This window comes from Chrysemys picta, chromosome 2 (assembly GCF_011386835.1).
Source record: "Chrysemys picta bellii isolate R12L10 chromosome 2, ASM1138683v2, whole genome shotgun sequence".
Taxonomy (NCBI): domain Eukaryota; kingdom Metazoa; phylum Chordata; order Testudines; family Emydidae; genus Chrysemys; species Chrysemys picta.
The window spans coordinates 111,722,498-111,747,206 of record NC_088792.1 but is presented as its reverse complement, the minus strand read 5'-3'; the positions used below and the strand labels follow the sequence as shown (position 1 = coordinate 111,747,206).

The 24,709-nt window shown below is 41.9% G+C and overlaps 1 protein-coding gene across 24 annotated transcripts in view; it reads right to left on the bottom strand.

Moving 5' to 3' along the window:
* The window catches only part of FHOD3 (formin homology 2 domain containing 3), a 655,971-nt gene that overhangs the window by 253,074 nt on the left and 378,188 nt on the right, over nucleotides 1–24,709 (bottom strand). For all 24 annotated transcript variants that reach the window (XR_010598462.1, XM_065583978.1, XM_065583975.1 and 21 more), the window contains one exon: nucleotides 6,193–6,287. Coding sequence is in view for 23 of the 24 variants with exons in the window: in XM_065583978.1 (XP_065440050.1) it covers nucleotides 6,193–6,287 (95 nt within the window). In the remaining variant the exon portion in view is untranslated. The remainder of the gene's footprint in view (nucleotides 1–6,192; nucleotides 6,288–24,709) is intronic.

Below are 24,709 nucleotides of genomic sequence, written 5' to 3'. Positions count from 1 at the left end.
TCTACACAGAGGGAGATATTTTCCCCAAAGATACATGGAGGGGATTGGAGTGCTGTCATGGATCTGAGAATTACCAGAAAATTTAACCACCAAGGATGGAGATTTTCAAAAATCTATTGAAAGTCTATGAGAGTTTGGTGCCTACTTGTTCTTCATGCTTTGAAAATCTCCTCCTTTGTTACTTAACTTGGCTCTATAGTTAGATTCCAAATTTACTCTTGTATTTAGGCTGGTTCTGATGAGATTTGTAAGAATGTGAGAAAAATGATGAAAAGGTAGGGTTACCATTTGTCTGGATTCCCCTGGACATATCCGGCTTTTTGAGCTAAAAATAGCGTCCGGGGGGAATTTGTAAATGTCCGGACTTCCCCCCCACCATGCAGAGCGCGTGCGGCTAACAGGGCAGCCGGCCGGATGGTGCCACTTACATGGGGCTCCAACAGCCAGAGAGAGCCCCTCCTCCGCTTCCCCTGCAGCAGAGATCACTCCCTCCCTCCCTGCATTCGCAGATCGCCTCCGGCAGTCTGGAGCTCCTCCCCTGCTGCCCAGCGTGCCGGGATGAACGGCTCAGGCCGTTCCTGAGCAAGTTCACAGAGATGTTAGGCGAAGGCCAACAACAAGGGGGTCAGGGGGTCGGAGAAGGGGCAGGGAGGTTTTGGAGGGGGCAGTCAAGAGACGGGGGGGGTTGGGAGTTCGGGGGGGCTTTCTGGGGGGGTGGATAAGGTTTTGGGCAGTCAGGGTAGGGGTAGGGTCCTGGGGGGCAGTTGGGAGGGGGTCTTAGGAGGGGGGCAGTTAGGGGACAAGGAACAGGGAGGCTTAGGTAGGGGGTGGGGTTCTGGAGGGCAGTTAGGAGCAGGGGTCCCAGGAGGGGGCAGTCAGGGGACAAGGAGCGGGGGGGTTGGGAGTTCTGGGAGCGGCGCTGTCAGTGGACAGGAGTGGGGAGAGGGATCGGAGCAGTCAGGGGAGAGGGAGCAGAGGGGTTTAGATGGGTCGGGAGTTCTGGGGGGGGGGCTGTCAGGGGGTGGGGAGTGGTTGGCTGGGGCGTGGGAGTCCCAGGGGTCTGTCTGGGGGTGGGGGTGTGGATAAGGGATGGGGCAGTCAGGGTACAGGTAGGGGGTAGGGTCCTAGGGGGCCAGATAGAATGGGGGGAGGGTCTCAGGAGGGGGCAGTCAGGGGACAAGAGGCAGGGAGGCTTAGGTAGGGGGTGGAGTCCTGGGGGGGAGTTAGGGGCAGGGGTCCCAGGAGGGGGCAGTCACGGGACAAAGAGCGGGGGGAGGGTTGGGGGTTCTGAGGGGGGCGGGAAGTGGGGGGGCGGGGCTAGGGCGGGGCTCCTCCTGTCCTCTTTTTTGCTTGCTGAAATATGGTAACCCTAGAAAAAGGTGAAATTGACAGGAAAGGTTAGAAGAGCTAGCTTTCCATTCCCAAAGCTTAGGTTTCAGTTTTAGCCGTCCTTTCCCCCTATTCCCACCAAACCCTTCATCCCTTTTACCTGAGAGCCAAAAGAGCTTTAGAAAGATTTTTTAAAATAGACATATATGATGGCTATTTTTATCTCTGTTTTTAATCTTTTAATTACCTTAAAAAGTTAGGGTGGTTGAAACTTGTATTGATATCTATGCACCTGTCTAGTAAAGAGCTCAAGAAGCAAAGCTTTTACATATGCACGTAAGTCCAACCCTAACCTAAAAAACATGGTTAACTTTAGGTATATACTTAAGTTCCATTGAGCCTAATGGAACTTAACCATTTATCAACAGTTAAACTCATGGTCAAGTGCTTTGCTAAATATGGGGGGTGGGAGGGAGGGACTGCTGAATCAAGGCCTATGTAAGTGCTATGATTTTAGTGATATATTTCAATCATGATTGTATAATAAACACTTTGAGCAATGCCATGCTATCCCATCCCTTAAAATGAACATGGAAGAAGTACATTGCTAACCTCAAATTTTGCATTGATCATCAACAAGAAGTGCTATCCAAGAACCCAGTTCTCCCGTTCTTACTCATATGATTTGTGTCTAACACTAACCTTCCCTCCACCTTTACAATTTCTCACCACTGATGCCATTGGTGCGGTTCAGCTAGTGGAAACAACGGTAGGAATGCTAGTGCAAACTCTCTGCTGGAATTTTAACCATTGTGTCCTCTAAATCTGTTCACAGCAGGTCTAGGTAATGCAGTGATGAAAATGCCAGTGGCTAATGGTGACCCATCTACGCCAGTGTCCAGTTCTGTTGCTATCAGAGATGGAACTGTATAGTATGAGCAATGGTAGGGAATATAACAGGAAAAAAAAACTAATATAGACAAGTCCATTAGGTAAGGAGCCAGAACCAGAGCCCTAATGAGCAGGATTTAACAAATAATTATAAAAAGTCAAAAATATTATGGAATTTGTTGGAAAAGATTTTCAATGAAAATTATACAACCATCTCTACTAATTAGTTTATTGAGCCTCTACAAAGCTTTTAGGTAAAGGCAAGAAACAACACGTCCCAGTCACTGCTAAAGTACGCCACTAAATAATATGTTGTTTACCTTCCGTTTCCTTCCAAAAGGAATTGTTTCAATATTTACACTGCAGCTTTAGCAATTTTACCATCCTTTTTTGCTCAACAACGTTAAAACAATTTTCCCTTTGTTGCAGAAAAAGTAGTAGTTTAGCTGGACTGTAAATTAGACTGTAGGTATGTTGCAAATTCCACAGATTCATTTTTCATGGAGAGCCAAATCCACATTTAAGTGCATAAAGCAGCTGTCACACCACACATTCTGCTAGTGAGCTTGTCATACCTTCGATTAACTTTTGGCACACAGACAGGGGCTTAGATCTCTTCCAAGACAGTTAAATAATAATGAAAAAAATAACTTTGATGCTACCTGAAACCAAACTATTCAAAGCACATTGCCTGCATTCCCTAGTCTCAGGCACTGAGCCAAGATATGGATATAATCATTTTGGCTGACGATGGGGGAGAAGAGGAGCTTAAAGAGTGGAGTGTTGTAGTGCTTTGGTAAAGACAAGCAACATACTTCATTTCAGATCTGTAAAGTAATGCTAAGGTGACCCCCACGTCGTGGTAGAATGAGAGGATTAGCATACTCAATGTCTTAATGTTTCTTTTTCTTGCTTGCTTTTTTCTTGTATATGTTTCATAGGAAACTAGAATCTATACCCACCAAGCCATCTCTACATCTATACTTTCATCCTCTCTCTGGCAGTGTCTAGTATTTGATGTTCCAAGAAGGCAAGCTGCCTGGTTATGCACCCAGCCACCTGTGAAATGATCTACTTGGGGAAAAAAAAGTCCTTCCTGATCTTCTACCCAACAAGATGCTCATGACACTTGAGATTAGTTACCCTCATCATTATCTTACTTTTCATATCTACCAATATTATTAGTCATCCAAAAATGATCCACCATTTATAGTAATCCAGTCCCAGTTTTTGACTCAATCTCTTGTAGCAATGAATTCTCTGCATTGGAGGGAGTAGTTAAAGGGGTCTCTGGGACTCAAGACTTCTATGCTCTTTTTTAGGTTGCACAAATATATGTATGGAAATGAGGAAAGAAAACCCTTTCTCTATGGCCCCATCACCTCCAGAGAATTTCCCTAAATTTCCCACCACTGTTAACACTGGTTCAGTTCCACCAAGTGTTAGCAACTTTTGGGAGCCCTAGTGTATAGAGGTTACTGATACCATTTGAAGCATTATGGCAGTTAGTCTTGCTCTGAGCTGATCTAAATAACAGGGGCAGGAGTAGCCTGTGTGGCTCTTACACATTACCCTCTGCTTTAGTGGGGAGTAGTAGATTTTTTGGCCCATTTCACATTCCTTTTAGGTCCTGCCTATTCTCCACCCACTCCTTGAACTCCCATATAGGGAGTTTCTACAATGCAAGGCTCTGCACTGTAGACTTGTATCTTTCCACTGACTTTAACAGGAGCTCATAGACTCATAGACTTTAAGGTCAGAAGGGACCATTATGATCATCTGGTCTGACCCCCTGCATGCTGCAGGCCACAAAACCCTTCCCTGGACTCTGCTGTTGAAGTCCCCAATCCTGTGTTTTAGTGACTTCAATCGGCAGAGACCCTCTGGATAAGGGCCTATGCAAGCAGCGATATCCGTAAGCAACCTCTCCACCTGTTCCTGCCCTCCGCATTCAGAGGAACTGCACTGGCTCCAGGTCAGGGGAACCTCTGCAGGTACAGAGGCAGAGACAGAATATGACCCATTATGCATCTTTTGTTATGAGACTAAATTTATCATGTTCTCCACCGGTGGCTTTTCACAGCCAGGGTGTGCAAACAGGATAAGCTACAGCAAAGGGCTCATGCTCATATGAGTAGGGCCCTACCAAATTCACAGTCCATTTTGGTCAATTACACGGTCATAGGATTTAAAAAATTGTACATTTTATGATTTCAGGTATTTAAATCTGAAATTTCATGGTGTTGTAGGGGTCCTGACCTGAAAAGTAGTTGTGGGGGGTCGCAAGGTTATTGTAGTGGGGTTGTGGTATTGCTACCCTTACTTCTGCGCTGCTGCAGGTGGTGGCGCTGCCTTCAGAGCTGGGCAGCTGGTGAGCGACGGCTGCTGGCCGGGAGTTCAGTTCTGAACGCAGAACTGCTGCCAGCAGCAGCGCAGAAGTAAGGATGGCATGGTATGGTATTGCCAGTCTTACTTCTGCGCTGGTGCTGGCAGGGCACGGCCTTCAGAGCTGGGCACCCAGCCAACAGCTGCCGCTCTCCGGCCACCCAGCTCTAAAGACAGCAACACAGAAGTAAGGGTGGCAATACCGCGACACCCCCCCCCCCAAAAATAACCTTGCGACCCCCCTGCAATTCCCTTTTGGGTCAGGACACCCAATTTGAGAAACACTGGTCTGCCCCATGAAATCTGTATAGTATAGGGTAAAAGCATACAAATGACCAGATTTCAGGGAGGAAGACCAGATTTCACGGTCCGTGACGAGTTTTTCAAGGCTGTGAATTTGGTAGGACAGTACATATGAGGAGAGATATTTCCACATACCATCCTGGCAAGCTCAACATTACACCAGAAAAAAAATGTTCTCCTCATGGTTAAATTTACTGGCTGCACAAATGGAAGCAATGCAAAGACATACTGTGCATTGAAAAAATATGGTATTTACCAATATCATGAAATACCAGGAAAGGAATAACAGTCCAGGCTACACTGGAATTCTAAACAGATATTTACTTAGTATCTTAGACCCTAATCCAAAATCCACTGAAGTCAAAGGAAAGACTCCAATTGACTTCAATGGATTTTGGATCAGGCCCCGAAACAGGTTACCAATTAAATACCCTTGCAGTAATCATGTTTTTTGATTGCCTCTCCATACATGTAGGCACTACGTACAATATGGGCCTGATCTAACTCCAAGTTTAGATGAGGGTAAAAGTCCTATGGACTTGACTGACAGCAATATTAGGTAGGTGGCAGAATTAGCTTGAGTGGTAGAATTTTTGCTTCACGTGTGTGTGGATTGATGCCTGCATATTCTAAACTGCTCCAGTTTGGGCTGTAGATGCTTTCATTTACAAATTAAATTAGGAGAGGATTAAATTAGGAGTCTTTAAATAAGGAGTGGATGTCTTTATAAAGGATTGTTCTAATATAACCACATGTTATTTGGCTGGGCACAGGAATTACTGGGTAAAAACTATGGCTTGGATTATGCAGGAGATCAGTCTATATGATCAGAATGGTTCCTCTGAACTTAATATTTACAAATCTATGAAAATTGGGCACTCTAACTGGATGCTGAACAATGGACAGAATTATACACAACAAATGCTGTATATTTTACCAAAGGACAGGATGATCTCAGTCTAAGTTAAAATATAAGAACCAACACTATTACTATAACTGATAGAACTATATTTAGGAAAGAGCTAAGATGCCAGGCTCCAGAGTCTGCTGCTAAGTTATTTTGCTTTACGAATGCTGCCAAACTAAATTATCTGCACAATTCTATTGTATCCTTCTAGTCTTAGTTTACAAAACTATATGAGTTGATCCCAACCAATCAATACTTAAATTTCTCACTGGAATTCCAACCCTTCTCCCCCCAACAATTCATGCACACAAAATAGAAAAAAAATATTTAAAGAACACTTAAGATGTATAAAGCAAGTAATCTGGAGATCTTCTTACCTTTGACCCAATGAGAGTGTACAGCCATTGGATGGTTTCATTATGATTTATTACTCCATTCATCCCATCTACATACAGCATAATCTGGCCCAAAGCTAAAGTAAAGAAAAAGACAAAGAAAGTACAATCAGACCTGATGAATATTTATTAAAATCCCGATATTTACTATCATTACTATTGACGTAGGTTCATATTGACCAATACTTTATTGACAAAAGACACAAGCCTAGATCCTGTTCTAGATTACACTGGTGTTAATTTGAAGTAACTTCATTAACTACATTTGGAGTTACTGCAGATTTGTACTAACGTCACTGAGGGCAGATTATAGTCATCAGCCCTTGCCTGAATGATTCTGTGCTGTATTGGCCCAGTCTTGGAAACACTTGCTACCCGGCATAGTGCTTACTACCAGGAACAGTTCCATTATTTTCAATGGGCTACACTTTGCTACCGTGAGCCAATGGGTCTATTCATGTTTGGAAGTACTATGTAGTGTACTGAAGTTTTAGATTTTGAATCTATTTTTGCCAATTAAAATAATTTTTGATTAGGCTAGCCATTCTGTTTGGCAAATTTCAGCAATTCACAATTCCAGTGTGTTAGTTAATGCAAGTTAGTACAGTAGAATGTTGCTATTTCACAAAGACATCCTTGTGAATCACTGAAATTTGAGTGTTAGCAAGGAAACAAAAAACAGCAAGAAGAAAACATCACCAAATATGCTTTATGATAACATTTCATATAGTGCTTGTAAAATACAATACTATACTTGAAAAACTCATGAGGTATTGCTAACATGAGACTTTGCTACAGCACATAGTTATTAATTCTTTGCTGAGCGATAAGGAAAGACAGAGATTTTTCATACAGATTATCAACTGCTGGGATTAGTGAAGAGTGGATTAGCAAAAATCAAAGCTTTCTCCAAAACTTTTACTTTATAATAAGAGATTCATGCACACTTGAGCTGAAAAGGAACATGGTAGCACCTTCAACACAATCTGTAGTAAGAATAACTCAATAGTATTAAAGATGACCCAAGAGTTATTACAGGAGAATTTTTGCAATAAAGAAATATCAAAAAATAGTACAGAGAATTATTTGCAGAGAAAATAATAATTATACTGTGCATCTTCCAAATGCTTTTCAAGCATTGGCTAGTTTCACTATATGTTCTATACTGGACCCGATCAGCAGAACCTGTCTCTGCTGGTTGGGTGGGGAATGATCCATAACCCACCTCAAAAGTGGGTGGCATTGTCTAGCGGCTGTCCATCAGGTGAATCACCCATTTGGCCCAACCAGCTTTGTTGACACAGAGAGACGCAATGCTTACATCTCTTTGCCAGGAAGCATGAATCTGGCCTATTAACTAATCATTCATCATAACTGAGGTAGGTAAAAATGTATACTGTACTTATACCCTTTTTTCAAAGGGGCGAACTGATGCAGAGAAGCAAATGCCAAAGGCCACACAACATGTCAGTGGCAAAACTGGATTAGAGCTCAGATTCCTAATTACGGTACCTATCCTACGTTCCCTAGACCACGGTGCCACTAACAAGAATAGCAGGAATCATGACATGTTCACATCATTTGGTAGTAGTTTGTTTCTTTTATGATATGTCTGTATGATTTTTCCAACCTGAAACCACTGTTCACACAACTGTACTGGATAGGCAGTGGGCATGCCATGACTCTTGATAAGGAGGCTTATTATGCCAAATACGATCATTTCTCTGTTACTTAGTTTTGTTCCCGCTCACCACCATATTTGTTTATCTCTACCTGTTGTGTTTCCAAGGTTTAGATTTTAAGTTCTCTGGTGTCTTTTTTGTTGTGTGTGTACAGTTCCTACCACTATGAAGCCCTGATCCCTGATTGAGACCTCTTAGCACTAATGGAACAGAAATGTATACATAAATAATAATAAATGTACATATCATCATATCATATATGCTACTGTTCTACTAACTACATTATTAGTTAGGAGAGATTCCCCCACAGGCACAAATGCAACCAAGTACTTAACTGTCATTGAAAATCAATAGTAGTTAGGAATCTAACTGACATTTGTGTTTCTAGTAAATCTCACCCAGTGGTCTGTTTTACACGAAAGACTAAAAAAAAAAGTCAATACATTTAGAAAAATTAAGATAACTCCCCATCAGCAAGATATAGCCAGTTAGTAAAGAATGATTAAAATTGCACTGACTGGATAAAAGGGCTTATTTTCAGCATTTCCTGACAGTTATTTGAGAGAGGGGAACACTGATATCCCTCAATAATCAAATAAAGGTCATAATTCCTATATTTGCTTCTTTTCAGAACAAAAAGATTTGGCCATAGATCAGGGTGAGATCAAACCATGATAAAATCACCAAACCATTCCTTTGTAGTGAATGCTTTGGTTAGGGGTGAAGGGATTTAATTTGAATCTGAAACAAATGTGCAACAAAATTTATTCCTGGCACATACTTTCCAAATTAATAAGAAAGAAATCAAAGACAGCCGAAAGTCTGCCTTTAAAACAAAAACACACACAATTTTCCAACAGAACAACTTTTCTATTTGTGTTCAAGATAGACTGGATGCCTACGTAAGATCTGGGCTACGTCCCAGCTTTTTAAATATGACTGTGCATAACAACATTGGGCACATTAGCAGGCACCATGGAAAGCAGGAGCAACATGATTCCTGCTACCGCAAAACCTTTGTGTGTGCGTGTGCACATTATCAGGCACTGCCCCAAGACTGATCATATCTGTTATAGCTACAGGACAGATCTTTGGGATCTTAGTGGAAAATTCTAAACATGTGAAAGAAGATTTACTAGACATTCTGTTGCAGTTTAAACAACTGGCAAATACTGACAAAAGTATTACAAGATAAAGAATATTGTATAGAATGTCATCGAGCAGTTTACACAAAAGAGAAGTTTCTGCTGGTGCCAGGCTGCCTGCACAGAAGTCACGTCTACAATAATTATCTGTCACACATCAAGTTATCAGTTGCTGACAGTCCCTGGAATGGAGCTTCATAGTTTACTTGCTGAATAGCATGTTATTTCCTGTCTCTATTAGTCACAGGAACAAAAGTGAGACTTAAGGAAGGTGTGGGAGGCAGGGGAGGGGAATCTACTTTCTATAGGATGAGCACCTAAAATACACAGCAACTTTATACCCTTAACTGATCTCTTAGATTCATGTACATTGATGGTGCCTTAAAAATCTTTTTGTCCTCAGATTGAGTTCCATTAAAAAAGAAACACGGAATTCCTGTTTTAAAAAAAATCCACACACACTCCCCCAGGACTGTACAAGGTCCATTTCCAAAGCTAAATGCTACTTGTGTTGCACGGGTGTGCTGAGGGAAAAGAGAACACCTGAAAAGAATGGAGCAGAGTGGAGGCTGTTGTATGAACACTAGCCTGGGAACCAAGTTAATGCACTTGCTGACACTTCATGGATTAATGAGGATTGAGTCTGCCTGACCAGGTCTTGCATATGTCACAGTTGACAGATTGGGCACAGGGTGCTCCTTGTCTAGAGCAGCAGCATGTGTCCCCCTCAGATACTCTGAGGCACTTTGCCCTACATTGGCACAGCGGCTTATGATCCACTGAATGGCTGAAACCCCATGGTCAGAATGGCTGAAACTCCCCCCAACTCTCCCACATTAGTGGCACAGCTAATAGGGGGCGGGAGGTGACTCCCTCACCGCACTCTGGTGACCCCTAGGGTATGTGTGGTGCCTTTTCAAGCTAATAGGTATATCTGAAGGTGGCACCATCAATGACCCATTACCCCCTAGCCCCGCTCTGTCATTGTTCACAACCTGGCTTCGCTACCTCCCCATACATGGCCACGTCAAGGAAGAGCATGATTTTACCCTATGGAAACAGGCTAATTTGAGAAGGGATCTGTTAAGTCAACAAGTTTACTTTGGGGCTGGATTTGGTCCATCACATCTAACCTCTCTATTTGTACATTCATGTAACCAAATTGGCAAAAAGTGCAAGCTATTTAATCCAGTCTCTGTGCTAACTGGAATTCTACTTTGGAAATATATCAACAAGGAAAGCATGCTATTGAGCAATGGGGGGCAGACCGGAGGGTGGGGGGTTAAGATGAGCAGGCGTAATTTGAAATTCCTTTGCTTTTGATGGTTTAAGTCAAACTCTTAATCTTATTTGAACATAGTTTGTGAATTTACCCAGGGTTATTTTAAGGTGGAATATCACTGGATTTCTTAGATTAGGCTTATGTTGGAAGAGGATGGACCAGCCAGGCATTTCATAGATTTCTAAGGAATCAGAGGCTTGAAAAAAAAAAAAAACTTGCCAGTATTGGCACTGAGACTTTTTTGAACTCCATATAAGAAGGGTTAACTGGACTAATGAGGAAAAAACTAGCACAAAAATCTCACCCTCCTAACTATTTTAGTAGAAGTCTTATATTTTACCCACCTATAATTTCATACTTTTCAAAGCTGTTTCCAACCTGTAGTGTTCAGCAGCTTTAAGCCTCTCTGGAATGCAGCCTTATTTTTTCTATCTATGTCAACTTTGCACCACAGTAACAACCTAGTTAAAATACCAGCATTGGAGTCAGGACAATTGCTATTTTATTCCTGCTTCCTCAAGTCAAAACATAGTTTATCATGCCAGAGTTATGGTGCAATATATCTAATGACTATGTATAGTTTTTTTTCCTAAATAAGAATGATGGACCAAAGTCAGACCTTGTCAAAGTGGGTTCAACTCTGATGGAAGTTCCTGGGCCAAATTCAATGAGGATGTCATACACAGTGGTAGCAGTTTAAGTTACATGTTGAATTAAACTATATTGGTAATTAAATAGGTATAAATGTAATAGAAATTGCACCAATCTGGCATTCAGAGATTTGCAAAAATTATTCACCACCAGTGTGGAAGGAGGGGATGGCAGAAAGAATAAATAGCAGGGTGTAAGTTTAAGCATAGTGGGGATCCTTTGTGGTACACCTCCTACACTTTTCCTGCTATATCTTTTTTCTGATTCCTTACAATCATTTTGTACATCCCCTGAATGTCATATAAGTAGAAGTTATATTACTTTATCATTCAAACTTATTTTCTGAACAATTAGCCAAATTCTGTTCTTGTTAGAGTACATACTCATTAGAGTACTGCATACTCAGCTTTTATGAGAAAACTGCTTTCCATCTGGCTAAAGCTTTACCTTATCTTATACAAGCAAAGAATGGCCAATCAAATTATAGCTACCTTGCATTCAATTTGGTATACTATAGCTCTGTTGAAGACTATTATAATGTCTCCCAGAAACACATGAAATCCCTTATCTAGCAAAAGCACCTTAATATATGAAGTATATAGGGATACTGAAAAGATATGGGCTATAATCCAATATGGAAAGCAATGTATCCTGGTCTATGATATCTTTGGAAAATATTTATCTGTCTATGTGAGGTTTTTGTTAGGTCCCTAATATTATTATCCTAAGTGCCAACAATATCCCATGATGAAATACCAGTAGATTTACTTGGCAGTAAGTACAGTATCTACCTCAGAATTCCTGGCTCATATTCCCTCACTGCAAAGGAGCGAAGCTCATCTCTGAAATGGTATTTGGTTAGAGCAGACAATTTACTGCTAAATAATCTATAAGGTTCTGTAACTGGACCTATGGAAGTTTCAGAAAGTTTTGTTTATAACCATGTTCTGTGCCCAATGCTGTGTTTTGTACTATAGGATATTATCTGCATAATTCATATGAAAGAAAGGTCTAGAGTCATTTAAAAAGATGTCTAAAGCATCAATGTTAGGTTCCATATGCATTTTAAGTCAGTAACACATTTTGAGTTGGTCCCAGGCCCACCATTTACTACAGACATTTCTCTTTCTTTCTCAAGCAAATCACTAAAAGGTTCACTAAAGGGGAAAGTATAATACAAAAATAATTAAATAAAAGCCAGCCCATTGAACTCAATTATTCAAGCCCAGATATGAATAAGTTAAAGTAATTGTTACCAATCTACACAGACAGGTTTTGTTCCAAATGTAAACACACTGCATTGTTAAACACTGTTTTTGTGCCACTTGGCTACGTGAAAAACTAAACAAAATCATACAAAAACTTCTCATCTCTAAAAAGTAAGATCAGATACAGCAGTTATTGAGGTGGCCTCATTGTTCCCTCTTGTAAAAACAATCATGTTAAGCAACCGTTTGCCAGCCTATAGACGCTATATTTATTCGACAGGGATAGAGTGGGCTCAGATTTTTCAGATTTGCTTTCATTTTGTTATTAAAGATATGGTCAGGTTTAGTCTGCAATACCAAGTCAGTCATTTGCACACATATTCAAGTCTTTTATCGCTGCCTAGGATGTCAGCAATGCCTTACAGGAAGCTGAAAGCCAATTTAGTAATGCCTAGAAATGTGTAATTGTTCTGCTTCTTAACAAAGCCTTCTCAAACTTCATCTCCTTGTTTAACCTGTTTTTATAAGGTCTGTTCATTTGTTCATTATTACGGAGCTGAAATACACAACAATGCTAAGAGATTCATTTTTAGGACCCCTTTATTAATCTGTTATTTATGGCAGTGTAGACATCCGGGGTGGGTCTCATCCCTCGCAGGGGCGACTGGGAGCCAGGTCGCCTCACTACACGAAGCTGGGGAACAGTTCAGTCTCGCAGGTCCAAGCCCTAAGTCGGGGCGGGGCCGCGAGCAACCAGTAGTCCCGGGCTCAGGCCCTCAGGCAGGGGCTGAGCAAACAACAGTAGTTCAGGGTCTCAGGCCCTCAGGCAGGGGCTGAGCAAACAACAGTAGTTCAGGGGCTCAGGCCCTCAGGCAGGGGCTGAGCAAACAAACAGCAGTTCAGGGGCTCAGGCCCTCAGGCAGGGGCTGAGCAGACAAACAGTAATTCAGGGGCTCGGCATTGGCTTGAGGGTAGGGGAGGAGGAGAGACTGCCACCCGGGGTGGGGTGGCAGGGGGGGACACAGGCCCACCCACTCCACTGTGTCCCAGCCTGGGGCCCTGTCAGCAGCAATCCGTCTGCTGCTGGGTCAGTGGGGATCCTGACTGTAACACACTGACATGGGTTCAGGGTCTGCTATCTCCGGGCCACTTCCCATCTCCTCCTCCATGGGTACCTGCGCGTCCTCAGCCTCGTCCACCGTGTCCCAGATCATGGGCTTCTCAGGGCACCGAGCACTGGGTAGGTTGGGCGGCTCCTCCGGACCCTCAGTGAGGGGAAGTTCAGTCCGCTCCTCAGGATACCGGGCTCGGGGCAGGCTCGGCCCAGCAGGAGCTCGGGCACCAGCGTCTGTCCTCTCCCGCGGTCGGATGGCAACTGAGCGCTGGGGCCGGGCCTTTATACTTCCTGTCCTGTCCCGCCCCTTGACTTCCGGGGGGCAGGGACAGGCGGCGGTGACTCTGCCCACTCTGGCGGCTGTTCTGGCTCGTCCCTCGCAGGGGCAACTGGGAGCCAGGCCGCCTCACTACAGGCAGAGCTGCAGTTTTCTAATGAACAGCATAACTGTTGAAATGCATAGGCAATTTTGTTCCAAATGTAAATGTATCATACACCTCTACTCCGATATAACGCGGTCCTCAGGAGCCAAAAAATCTCACCGCCTTATAGGTGAGATCGCATTATATCGGGTTCGGTCCGGTACGCCGTGCTGGACAGGACCGGCTTCCCTGGCGGTGATTTAAAGGGCCCGGTGCTCCAGCTGCTGTGGAGAGCCCCGGGCCCTTTCAATCACCGCCGGAGCTCTGGCAGCGGGGCTTGGGCGGGGATTTAAAGGGGCTCCCTCCAGTGGCCAGAGCCTCTGGCCCTTTAAATCACTGCCCGAGCCTGGCTGCCGGAGCCCCGGGACTCCAGCAGCCGGGCTCGGGCAGTGATTTAAAGGGCCAGAGGCTCCGCACTGCTTTACCGTGTTATATCGGGTCGCGTTCTATCTTGGTAGAGGTGTACTATTAATATGTAACTTCAGCCACCCTGGGACCTCTTGAGCTTAATGCATATGTCTCTACTGCCTGATCTAAAAGACACATCTCTCTTACCAAGGCTGTATATAGCAGGTTCATCGATCTCTAGCTGGCCTAGCCACTACACCGAACAAACAGGGGTTACAAACGTAAATCAGCAATTTTCATAACAGCTGGCACTTTCATTTTTAAGATCAAGCATTCACTTCCATGTTTAGCCGTGGAGTACTTTCCTCGAACCAACAGCTGCGTGGGAAACTTTATGCAGGAGTTTCAGATCTTTGGCGATATTTTAGGGTTAGGCCTCTTTGCAGTTTTATGGTTTTACTCTTCAGGAAGAATACACAGAAAAGGTTTCAAGATTAACCACCATATGCAATTTTTATTCTTCTAACTTGTTAAAATACTTATAGCATGTTATATCTGTGTATATTTAGCTAACACGGTGGTTTTCAAACTGGGGTACGAGTACCCATAGGGGTACCAGAGCTCTCATTAGGGAGTACAGGAGAAAAATCCTTTAATGGTGGCCAGGGCAGGATCAGGAGGGGAATGGAAAAATGCACGCCTGCACAGACTCCCCTGCGCACGCTCTGTCAGGCAGGGCAAGTGGATGCAGAGCTGGCCTTATAGGTGGACCACGTGGGCTACTGTCCAGGGCACTGTTGTCAAGAGGTAAAGGAGCAGGGCAGGCCTGAGGTGCGAGGCTGTGGAAGTGAGCTTTGGGCAATGGGCAAGGGTGAAGGTGGAGAGGCAGTGCTTAATATGTACTCCGAGGCGGCTGGCCAGGACCCCTGAGGTGCCAAGTGCCCAGCTCTGAAGTCAACATCGACACCAGCAGCAGCGCCGAAGTAAGGGTGGCAACACACAAACCATGCCACCCTTACTTTGGCGCTGCTGCTGACAGTGGCGCTGCCTTCAGCGCTGGGTGCCGGGTCAACAACCGCCGCTTTCTGCTCTGCCTTCAGAGCTGGGTGGCTGGAGAGTGGCAGCTACAGGCTGGGAGTTCAGAGGTGATGGCCAAGATTCTGTTTATTCAATCATGCAAATGGCCCTTTTAATAAAGACAAAGATCTGAAAACTGGCAGTAAATATAGGATTTGAAAGCCACCGAACAACATTAGTCAAAGATTTTTTTTTCTGAAGCATCAAAAGCTCTAACATGCTAAACTGAATTTCAGAAAATATAAAAGGTCAAATTTTCATTCAGATCTCTGCAAGTGCATAGAAAAAAACACACGTGCATTCACATTTTAAATATTTACCAACAAGGATTAGAGTCTTTTCATAGGTATGTTATGACCCTATCTTAGATGGGAGGGTATGTGGTAGACGACATCATTTGAAAAGGGGTACGCAGCCTAAAATGTTTGAAAACCACTGTGCTAATAGATCCTGCGGGCAGTTGGTGAACAAACAAAGAGAATCCCTTTAAGTTGTTGAACAAACAGGACTAGCATCTAAGATTTTTTACCTGACTACTGGCAAAAATGTAGCTGCTTTCCAGAGGTCAGCTCGCATGATGCCAAACAAAACAGGAGGCTGAACATGCTATTCTTCAGCACAATCAATTCATCTTTGTGCTGCACATTCGGGCAATGAGATTTACATTGCTCACTGTGATTATAGTAGAATGGGTACTGCAACAACATGCCATAACTTGCCATTAAAAATACATATTTAAAAAGCAAGGTCAAGTTTATGAAAAATAAAAACTTTTCTTTACTTAACAGCTAAAATGTGCCTGTGGTAAGCCACTTTTGACATTATTTTGATTTTAAAGAGAGTGCATTTCTATTGTGAGACTATTTCAATCTGTTAGAACTGCCTCTAAACACTGTGTTCTAAAACGACACCATTTTTGTCAGCAGCAAAAGCCCACAGGAAATTCTGAAAAGCGTTATAATTCTGACATTCCTGGCACAAAACAGAGACCTTCAGGTTCATTTTATTATTATTCTGTTTCACCGAATTATCTGTCTTTAACAATAACCTCAGTCCCAGCATTCCCCAGGGGCCACTGTTAAAGAAATGCTTTTTTCATGGCTGATTATGGTAAGAAAGTGAAGGTTAATAGGCTGCCAATTCTAGACTTGGGACAGAACTGAGGCTGAAAACAAGGTGTCAAGCTTTTGAAGCATTCCTGCAATGACCATCTTTTTAAGAAGAAAGGTACCCGAGCTGTCAGCTGCCCTTCCTACACTGCACTAAGAGCCCCCACTAATTCCTGAAGCCCTCATTACCAGTTTATCTTTACTCACAAAAGCTAAGTGTGCAGCCTCTTTCTTTAGGGCCCGATACTCCCAGGTTCTGAGTTCTCCCTACTCAGAGAAGTCCAGGGCATTCCTCTCCTCCTACAAAATGCCCAGCACACTGCAACATCAGGCCCATAGAAAGTCCAAGGAATACCCTTACAATATATTCTCCTTCAGCCATTGTTTCTCCGCACTCCACTTTTAAAAACAACATACAGCAAATTCAAAGTTGATTTTAACCAAAATAAATATTTCTGCTGGCTAAAGGCCTTTGAATGGAAAGAAAAATATTAAATTGTCAAATAACGGTAAATGACAACACCTGTGGCAGCACACACATCAGCCACATGAATGCCAAAAGGAATTCATCACAGTCATAGCCATTCCAACAAATAACACACACATTCCTAAAGATGGAGATTTCCTACATTGTACCAGCTCTCGGTAGAAATGGTAAAAATAGATCTTCAGTAGAGTCTGCCAACAGTTAACAACTTGCTGAATATATTTGTATAGGACATGAAATCCAGTAGCAACTATTATGTAAATACATGATAAAATCTTTGCATGGATAATAATGATAGTAATAACATAATAATCACCTTTATTTTATATAGCATTCTTTATACAGCATGTACAATATCATAAAATGGTTTACAGAATTAGTAATGCATTTACAAGATTATATACATTAAGAATAAATAAAATTATTTCACCATTAAAAAGAAATCTGTAATAAAACAATCCTACTTAACAAATGAACAAGTCCACTTCAGCCTGTGACCACCAGTTAGCAGACATAAAAATAGAAACATATGCACTAGAGCTGTGTGAAGTTTTCATTAAAAAGACAAAAAAACAAGAAAACCCTGAAACAAAGAAAAGGACATGAAAAACCCAGGTTTGGAAATTCACATGACTTCAAACAATAAGAGGTTCACAAGGATGACCTGAAAACCAAAATGGCTGAGCTTTGGATATCTCTGATTCACACACATGCAAGGCAAAAACTTACCACCCAACACTTTGACCTTTTGCCATAAGTTTTGGAAGTCAGTTCTGTATATGAAGCTATATGTTTCCAAATGCTGTAAGAAAATGTGCTCACATAGCTAATATGGCTGCTTAAACATGGGGTTTTGCCCTAGCAAACTGATATATTTACATAATCTTTACATAATCTGCTAGCAGATTTTCAGAGGCCCTTTGAAATATAGCCTTAAAACTGCAGGAGACAGAAATTTCTCAGAGGCTGGCCAAAAATTGTGGAACTCCCACAGGACCATTACAAACCTCACTACCTTCCACTCTAAGTGCAAGGTGCATTTCTTTGACCTTGCCTTCTCTGACATAAATATACAGCAGCACGTGTGTGCATATGCACATTATATGTATGTAAAAGAAAACAATCCCAAACCAAACAGTCCACTGCTCACATTTTCTCCCTTGGGGAGAAAAGGAGAGAACAAATATCACACTTTAGTCACATTGCTTAATACACTACTGAAAGACACTAGGATAATACAGAGATAAGTGTGGTATAAGAATATGTAAAAAACAGAATAGAATAGAATGTGTTTTTTGCGGACTTAAAATTACCGTATGATTGCTCAGAGCCATTCCCGCGGCCATTCAAACTGTGTGTTAAGTAGAATCTGAATTGAATCTTGTGTTCTATTCCTTTGGGAGTAGCAAATTTGAGAGTTCCATGACTGTTTAGTCAAACAGGGGATGAACACTCCAGAGGGATGCTCAGAGGACTCCCGGGTTGATGTGTGCTTATTACTCACCTGTACAGAGAGAATAAGGCCTGCAGAGGCATGGAAGGCAGTACTTGTGTTGTCAGAGGCTGGTAGTTTCAGAGAGGTTATCCACAGCAGGTACAGACAAGACTTCCTTACGCTAAGGGCAGGTGGTGGCAAGGTACTTCACAACCCTGGGAACTAGGGAGCTGACTGGGGCTAGAGAAGATTGCATGCAGAAACTGGCATGCATACATCCTTTAGTCAATTCCTGCACAAGGAGGCTGAATTAAGGTTGCATAGACAACATTAATTCTGGGATTTCCTAACTTTGGAGGGCTTAATTTTGCAACCTTAAAAGTGTTCTTCTGATGTAGTTTGCGTGTAATTTATACATGGCGTAATTGTGTAAGATGAGGGTTTTTAAACTACACCTCTACCCCGACATAACGCTGTCATCGGGAGCCAAAAAATCTTACTGCATTATAGGTGAAACCGCCTTATATCGAACTTGCTTTAATCCACCGGAGTGTGCAGCTCCGTCCCCCCGGAGCACAGTTTTACCGTGTTATATTTGAATTTGTGTTATATCGGGTCATGTTATATTGGGGTAGAGGTGAACTGTCCTTTTCTGGTAGTCTGCAGAACAAGGATTCGAGGAACCAAGGAGTAGGACATTTTGGATGGGAGGTGGGCTCATGAGAGGATGTCACCCTTGTGAAGTGGTCTGCCGAATGACAAAATAGATGTCAGTGCTACATTGTTGTCCTGTACCCTCTCATACCCTGCAGCTCAAGCTACACTTCTTCAGGCTGGGTATTCTTTCTGATGCTGCAATCAAAGACATGGTTATTAACTATTGCAGCTGCAATTACACTGTATTTTAGGGACTGGTATTCTGCCCCACTTTCCCGTAATAACTCAAATGTTGAGCCTGGACTGTTAACAAGAGATTCACAGTTTAAACTTTTTCTGGTGGATTTATCATTCGGAATCATCCCTAAGTGCTTTATAATTACAACAGTAAAATTAAATAATCCATCCCCCCAGAGGTAATAATTAGTTAAACTCAGATAGAGGCGAGTAAAGCAAACATATCTTAAATGCAGAATTAAACAAGGGATAGATATTGATATTCCCAATGTCAATAGTCAATGAGTTCCACCCAGCAGAAGCATAATGGTGAAACAAGCAACCAGCCAAAGTAATTTATTTCAGGAGTGAAGACACCAGGAGAATTCTGTTGGTGATCTTAACTGGCAACTGGCTGAATACACAGTTATGTGTTGGATGGGATGGATTTCAAGGCATTCCACTCCCCACTAATCATCATGAATGTAAATCGTCTTTCTGGGTAAAGACCACTAATCCTGATTTTGAAGGTACAAAGACAGGAACATGATGCGCCAATCCAAATTACAAGAGGGAAAAAATAATTTTAACAGCTCTCTTTCTTGAACTCCTTACAAGCCTGTTTATACAGCAGAAAGAAAGGACCTGCCGGTGCTAGCTGTCTTTTATCAATCACTATCAATTATGTACAACACATCGGTTTGGAATTCCAATTTCTCCTTGAAATATCAGCAAGCTAAGCCCTTTTGCCTGAGATTTAAGGCAGTACTCAGCTTGAAAATCGCCGGGGAAGACAGCTATGTGTTTTGAAAAGATAGGCTATCAAAATCCAGTTATAACAACAATGACAACTCTCCTGGATTGGCAGTCTCTGTGAGCATCTGCACCTGGGCATAGAAATTCCGAGGAATTATATGAAACAGAACTCCTGCTACTGTATGAAAATAGCCAATGAATTGATTGCAATCAAGTATTTCGACATTAAGTAGCAAAAAGAAGTCCATCATGAGGCCATTGGCTCTTGCAATCCATGTAAAGTAAAGAAAATATAAGCAGAGGTAGCACAGCTGGGCTGTTTAATGGGGCAGGGAAGAAGTATCCAAGACAGTGAACAATTGTTTATCCTCAGCTACATTATCTTGTTAGGACAAAAAGTAAACCTTCCAGGATATAACTTGGACATTTGCTGAGGGAACAAATGCTGGATTCTCTGTCACTGTTTTTAAATATAAAGACACATGTTCTGAAGAATTTAAATATTTACATTTCTCCTAAACAAAGAACAGGATTCCCTCAGAACAGAAAGAGAGAAAACGAATGGGGGGGACTACGTGGAACTGCCCAACACTAATTTGTAATAGAAAGCACTGAGAATCTCTCTTGTGTATGTGAAATCCTGGCCACTGCCTACTTGGTTTATAACTGTATCCACCCAGAACTACTGTTATTCTAATTAATGTTTTCATTACATGCATTTCTATACCATATACAACTACTACATAAGTACTACTCCCTCACTGTCATCGGCAACATTTCCCAAAACCTTAGTGCCTAGTACTCAAATAGCCTAACCTGTTTCCCAGGGGCTAATTTGCCACTTACCCACAGGCCCAATCCCAACTCATTTAAATCAATGGGAGTCTTTCTATTGATTTCAAAGGGTGTTGGATCCTAGGTGCAGCTTAGGTGATGGTCATGAGAAGGGCAATTGATGTTAGCAGCAATTAAATCCTGATCAAGCAAAGCACTAAAGCATGTGAGCAGTCTCATTGACTTCAATGGAACTACTCATGTACTTCAAGTTAAGGAAGCAGTAATGCCAACCTTCAGCATTCTAAAATCATGAGTCAAGCCCTCTCAAAAATCATGTGATTGACTTAAAAATCATGAGAGGATTAAAAAATAATACATTTAGGGTTCTTTTTATGTGTCTTCTGATTTCTGAGCTTTTGCAATGCATTCAGGTCCTTTTTAAAAAAAAGCTTTTCTCTACAACCACAAGAGCTGGAAATGTACTTTCTTTGTGAAATGAAAGATGAGATTTTCATGCAATCTCTTGAATACAGCAACTGGGACTTTAAAAAAAACCTTGCCATATAGAGCAAGGCACGCGCTAGGACTGCAAGAGTTGGCAACACTGTCACGTGCATAAATGGATTGTTGAATCAGGCGCATGACTCAATTACACATGGAAGATGATGCAGCAGGAAACTAATGACACTGTACAAGGAAGCACTTCTCTGCTTAAAGTACTGAACTTCTTTTGGTGAATACAGATCCTGAAAAAAAAGGCGTGTGTGTGTGTGTGCGTCTGTGTGTGTGTGAGAGAAGCAACATAAGAAGAGATGAATGAAGAAGAGGTAAACAATGAAAATGGTAGCCGTGCTATTGGTATCTCACATGATTTTCCCATTGAGAGTTTTCTGGGACAAAATTAAGAAGTGTTGGCATCGACCCACACCACCCCTGACACCCTCAGTCGGGAGCATGAGCAGAGACACTGCACATGTGTGGGTCAGCGCACATTGCTTGGAAAAACTTCTGGACTGAGGCGCATGGCGCACATGCGTACACACATGTGGAATACACATATGGACCAGCACTCATAAAAGTAGTAGTAGTTAGACCTTGTCTAGTCTACCACTACAATAAAATAATTTGTTCATTTTAGCTAATTATATAATGAGTGTCCGGGGAATATATTGGAGAGAGAGAGAGAGAGAGAACACCTCACATTTAAAAGAGAGAGAGAGAGAGCACATCTCTAGATATATTTTTGCTCTGTAGGAACGAGGATACATTAACTTTCACCATTTCTAACCTTTACCATTCAGCAAATTATTATTACTGTTATTATTTTAAAGAAGGAGGGTCATTCTTAGTAAAAACAAAATTTTACAAAATCAAAATAAAAACATTTTCAGGAAACACTACAAATCCCCTTAAAACAGTATTAATTTTAATATTATTCCACAGTATTTTCAGTGAAAATATTACAGCTGGTGTTAGTTTATGTGAACCAGAAAGCTCCAGAAAGATACCATGAAGAGAAACAAAAGTAAAATTGATATCTGCTTTCATTGTCTCACCTGAGAGCAATGCAACAAGTAAAAAAAAAAAACAATATAAACAGAAGTAAATTATATTTATTACATTTTCTCAGGCTTAGTAATATTTGAAATATCATTTAAAACTGAAGTGAAGAAGTTTGCTTTGCAGAAAAATGTTTTTAAATTGCACACAGCCTCTCTTTACGTGGTAGAGTGGGTTGCCACTCTGAAGCCAATCTACTGCACACTCACTGTAAAGATGAATGTAGTGAAACATTCTGATACAAAGTTTCTTTTCCAAACCATCAGTATATCAACCCACTTCAAATTTTTCTTAAGGAGCAGCACTTTGGTAGCCTTACGCTCTGCTCATGGTGGGCTCAGGAATAGAAAGGAGAAGAAAGATGGAAAGAGTTCAATGGCCTTTGGATCAGGTTCTTAGCAGAGCAATGGGAAGAAGCTTGTATGTCCTCTGGCCCCAAGCAGTGCTGCTTAAATCCTCATTTATTAGCATACTAAATTTACATCCTAAAACTTCAAAACCAAACAAAAGGTAGGGAAGTAAGGCACTCTTCTAGTTTCCCAAATCCTTTGTCTCCATGAATGGTAGTTTAATGAGGGGCAGAATGAAACAGCAGGGAAATAAGCTTGATTGAATGAAGATCCTCAGCTCTATACATTCAGGGATGCATTCCAATATACAGTGATGTTAAAGAAAAGTATCTGTCATTAATGATCTATTGAGCTCTCATAACATAAATAACATTTTAAAAATGATTATGTCCTTTTCTTGGCTTATACCATTTCTCTAAATCATAATTATAGTCTAACAGAAAGCACAACTCAACCTGACATTCCTGATATACACAGACTTTCCATTTTTTATTGCTGTACAACATGCTGTGCTTGTCTCTAACATTTCACACAGACTCCACCCTACACCTGCAGTAATGTATGTGTCATCAAGGAATTCACTTTCATCTGCTGAAATCATGCTTGTTAGGACAAATTAATGAAAGAGTCTATTCTTTAAGTACTGGCTATACAAAGCCAAAGTCAGCACCAGAAGGCAAATTAATAGCAAATTAATACATTCATTCAAGTTCAATTCTCCTACTTGGAATGGACTTTCTCAGTGAGAAAAAGGTGTAAAAAAGAGATGCCATTAGAAATCCCCTTCAAGTAGAGAGACTGCACTTTTCCAGAATGTTCTTATTAAAAGTTCTTTTCTGCCACTTTACTCAAATTCACCTCAGATAATGAGCAAAGATTCCTTCCAAATTAACCATAATACTCCTCTAATCCCTTTATTATTCTTTTCCATTTTTAAACACCCACATTTACATCAAGAATTACCATGAACATGAATCTCATCTTATAGGAATTCTTAAAGCTTTCAACAGTGTCACGTTTGGGAGATTTTTCTCTTCTCTCCATAACTTTGGATAAGTTAATGTTATCCTGCCCCTGGCTTCCTGTCCCAGTCTCTCTCCCAAGGCTCCTCATCCAATCTCCCCCGCTCTCCCATCCTTAATAGTATCCTCCCTTCCTGGCTCTTTGTCCAAATCTCTGTGCCCAGCCAGTCTCAGTTCTCCCCCTGCACTCCAGTTTGTTTTCAGAGATGTGTCCCATTCCCCCTCCCCCATTGGTTTCCTGTCTCAGTCATCTTGGGCAGGCAGTCACTGTCTTCCCCTCCCCTACCAGTGTTCCCCACCACCAACTCACTTACAGGCATCTCTTTCCTCCATTTGCTTCCAGTATCAGTCTCCCTGCCCTCCCGCCGCTCCCAGCATCTATCTTCTCCCTCACTCCAGTCTCAGTCTGATCAAGTCCTTGTCCCAAACTACTCCTTTCCCTCCACCATTGACTAGCTTTTGTCCCCTATATAGTCAAGTCAAGCAGGTCCCTCCTCTATGCTGTCTGGGCACCAGCATGGGGATCACTGAGAGCACAGAAGACACAGGTTCCATGTTCTCAGTTTTGGTGCCCGGCCCTATCCTAGCATGGAAGAGCAATAGAAGCAAAGTTTGGTTGCATCCCTGTAAGCCCTGTTCTGGAGCATGCTCAGCTGTTCTCTGGGGATAGCAAGTGCAACGTCTGGTCATACCAGGAGCTGCGAGAGACCAAGGCATGCACAGTGATGAGACAATCTTCAGAAATTTTAGCTGCTAAACAAAAGCATCTCTACTGAGCAATGGCATGTGTGAACTGAGATTTTTCAAAGGCTTAAAATTTGACCAAATGTGGACAGATTTTCACAGGAACAGCCATTGGCACATCTGAGACACAAAGGCCACCTCCTGCCAAATTTCAAGTCCCTGCTCTAAAGCATGGGGGCATTAGAGAGTCTCAGAAAAAGTTGGCAAGATATTTTTGTTAATGCCAAAACAACACTAGCTTCATTCTCTGAAATGGCAGAACCAATTTGACTGAAACTTTCCAAAAAATTCAGCCTGAGGCAGATACCCAGCATGGAAAATTTCAGCCCAAATGCTTGAAGTTTGGAAAAGTGAAAAGTAACTGAAAATGGGATCTTATAATGAGAAGTCTCGGGCAGCCTTAATAATAGGCTGTGCTACTAGCCTCACCTATAAATATTTAACAGATGTTGAGGTG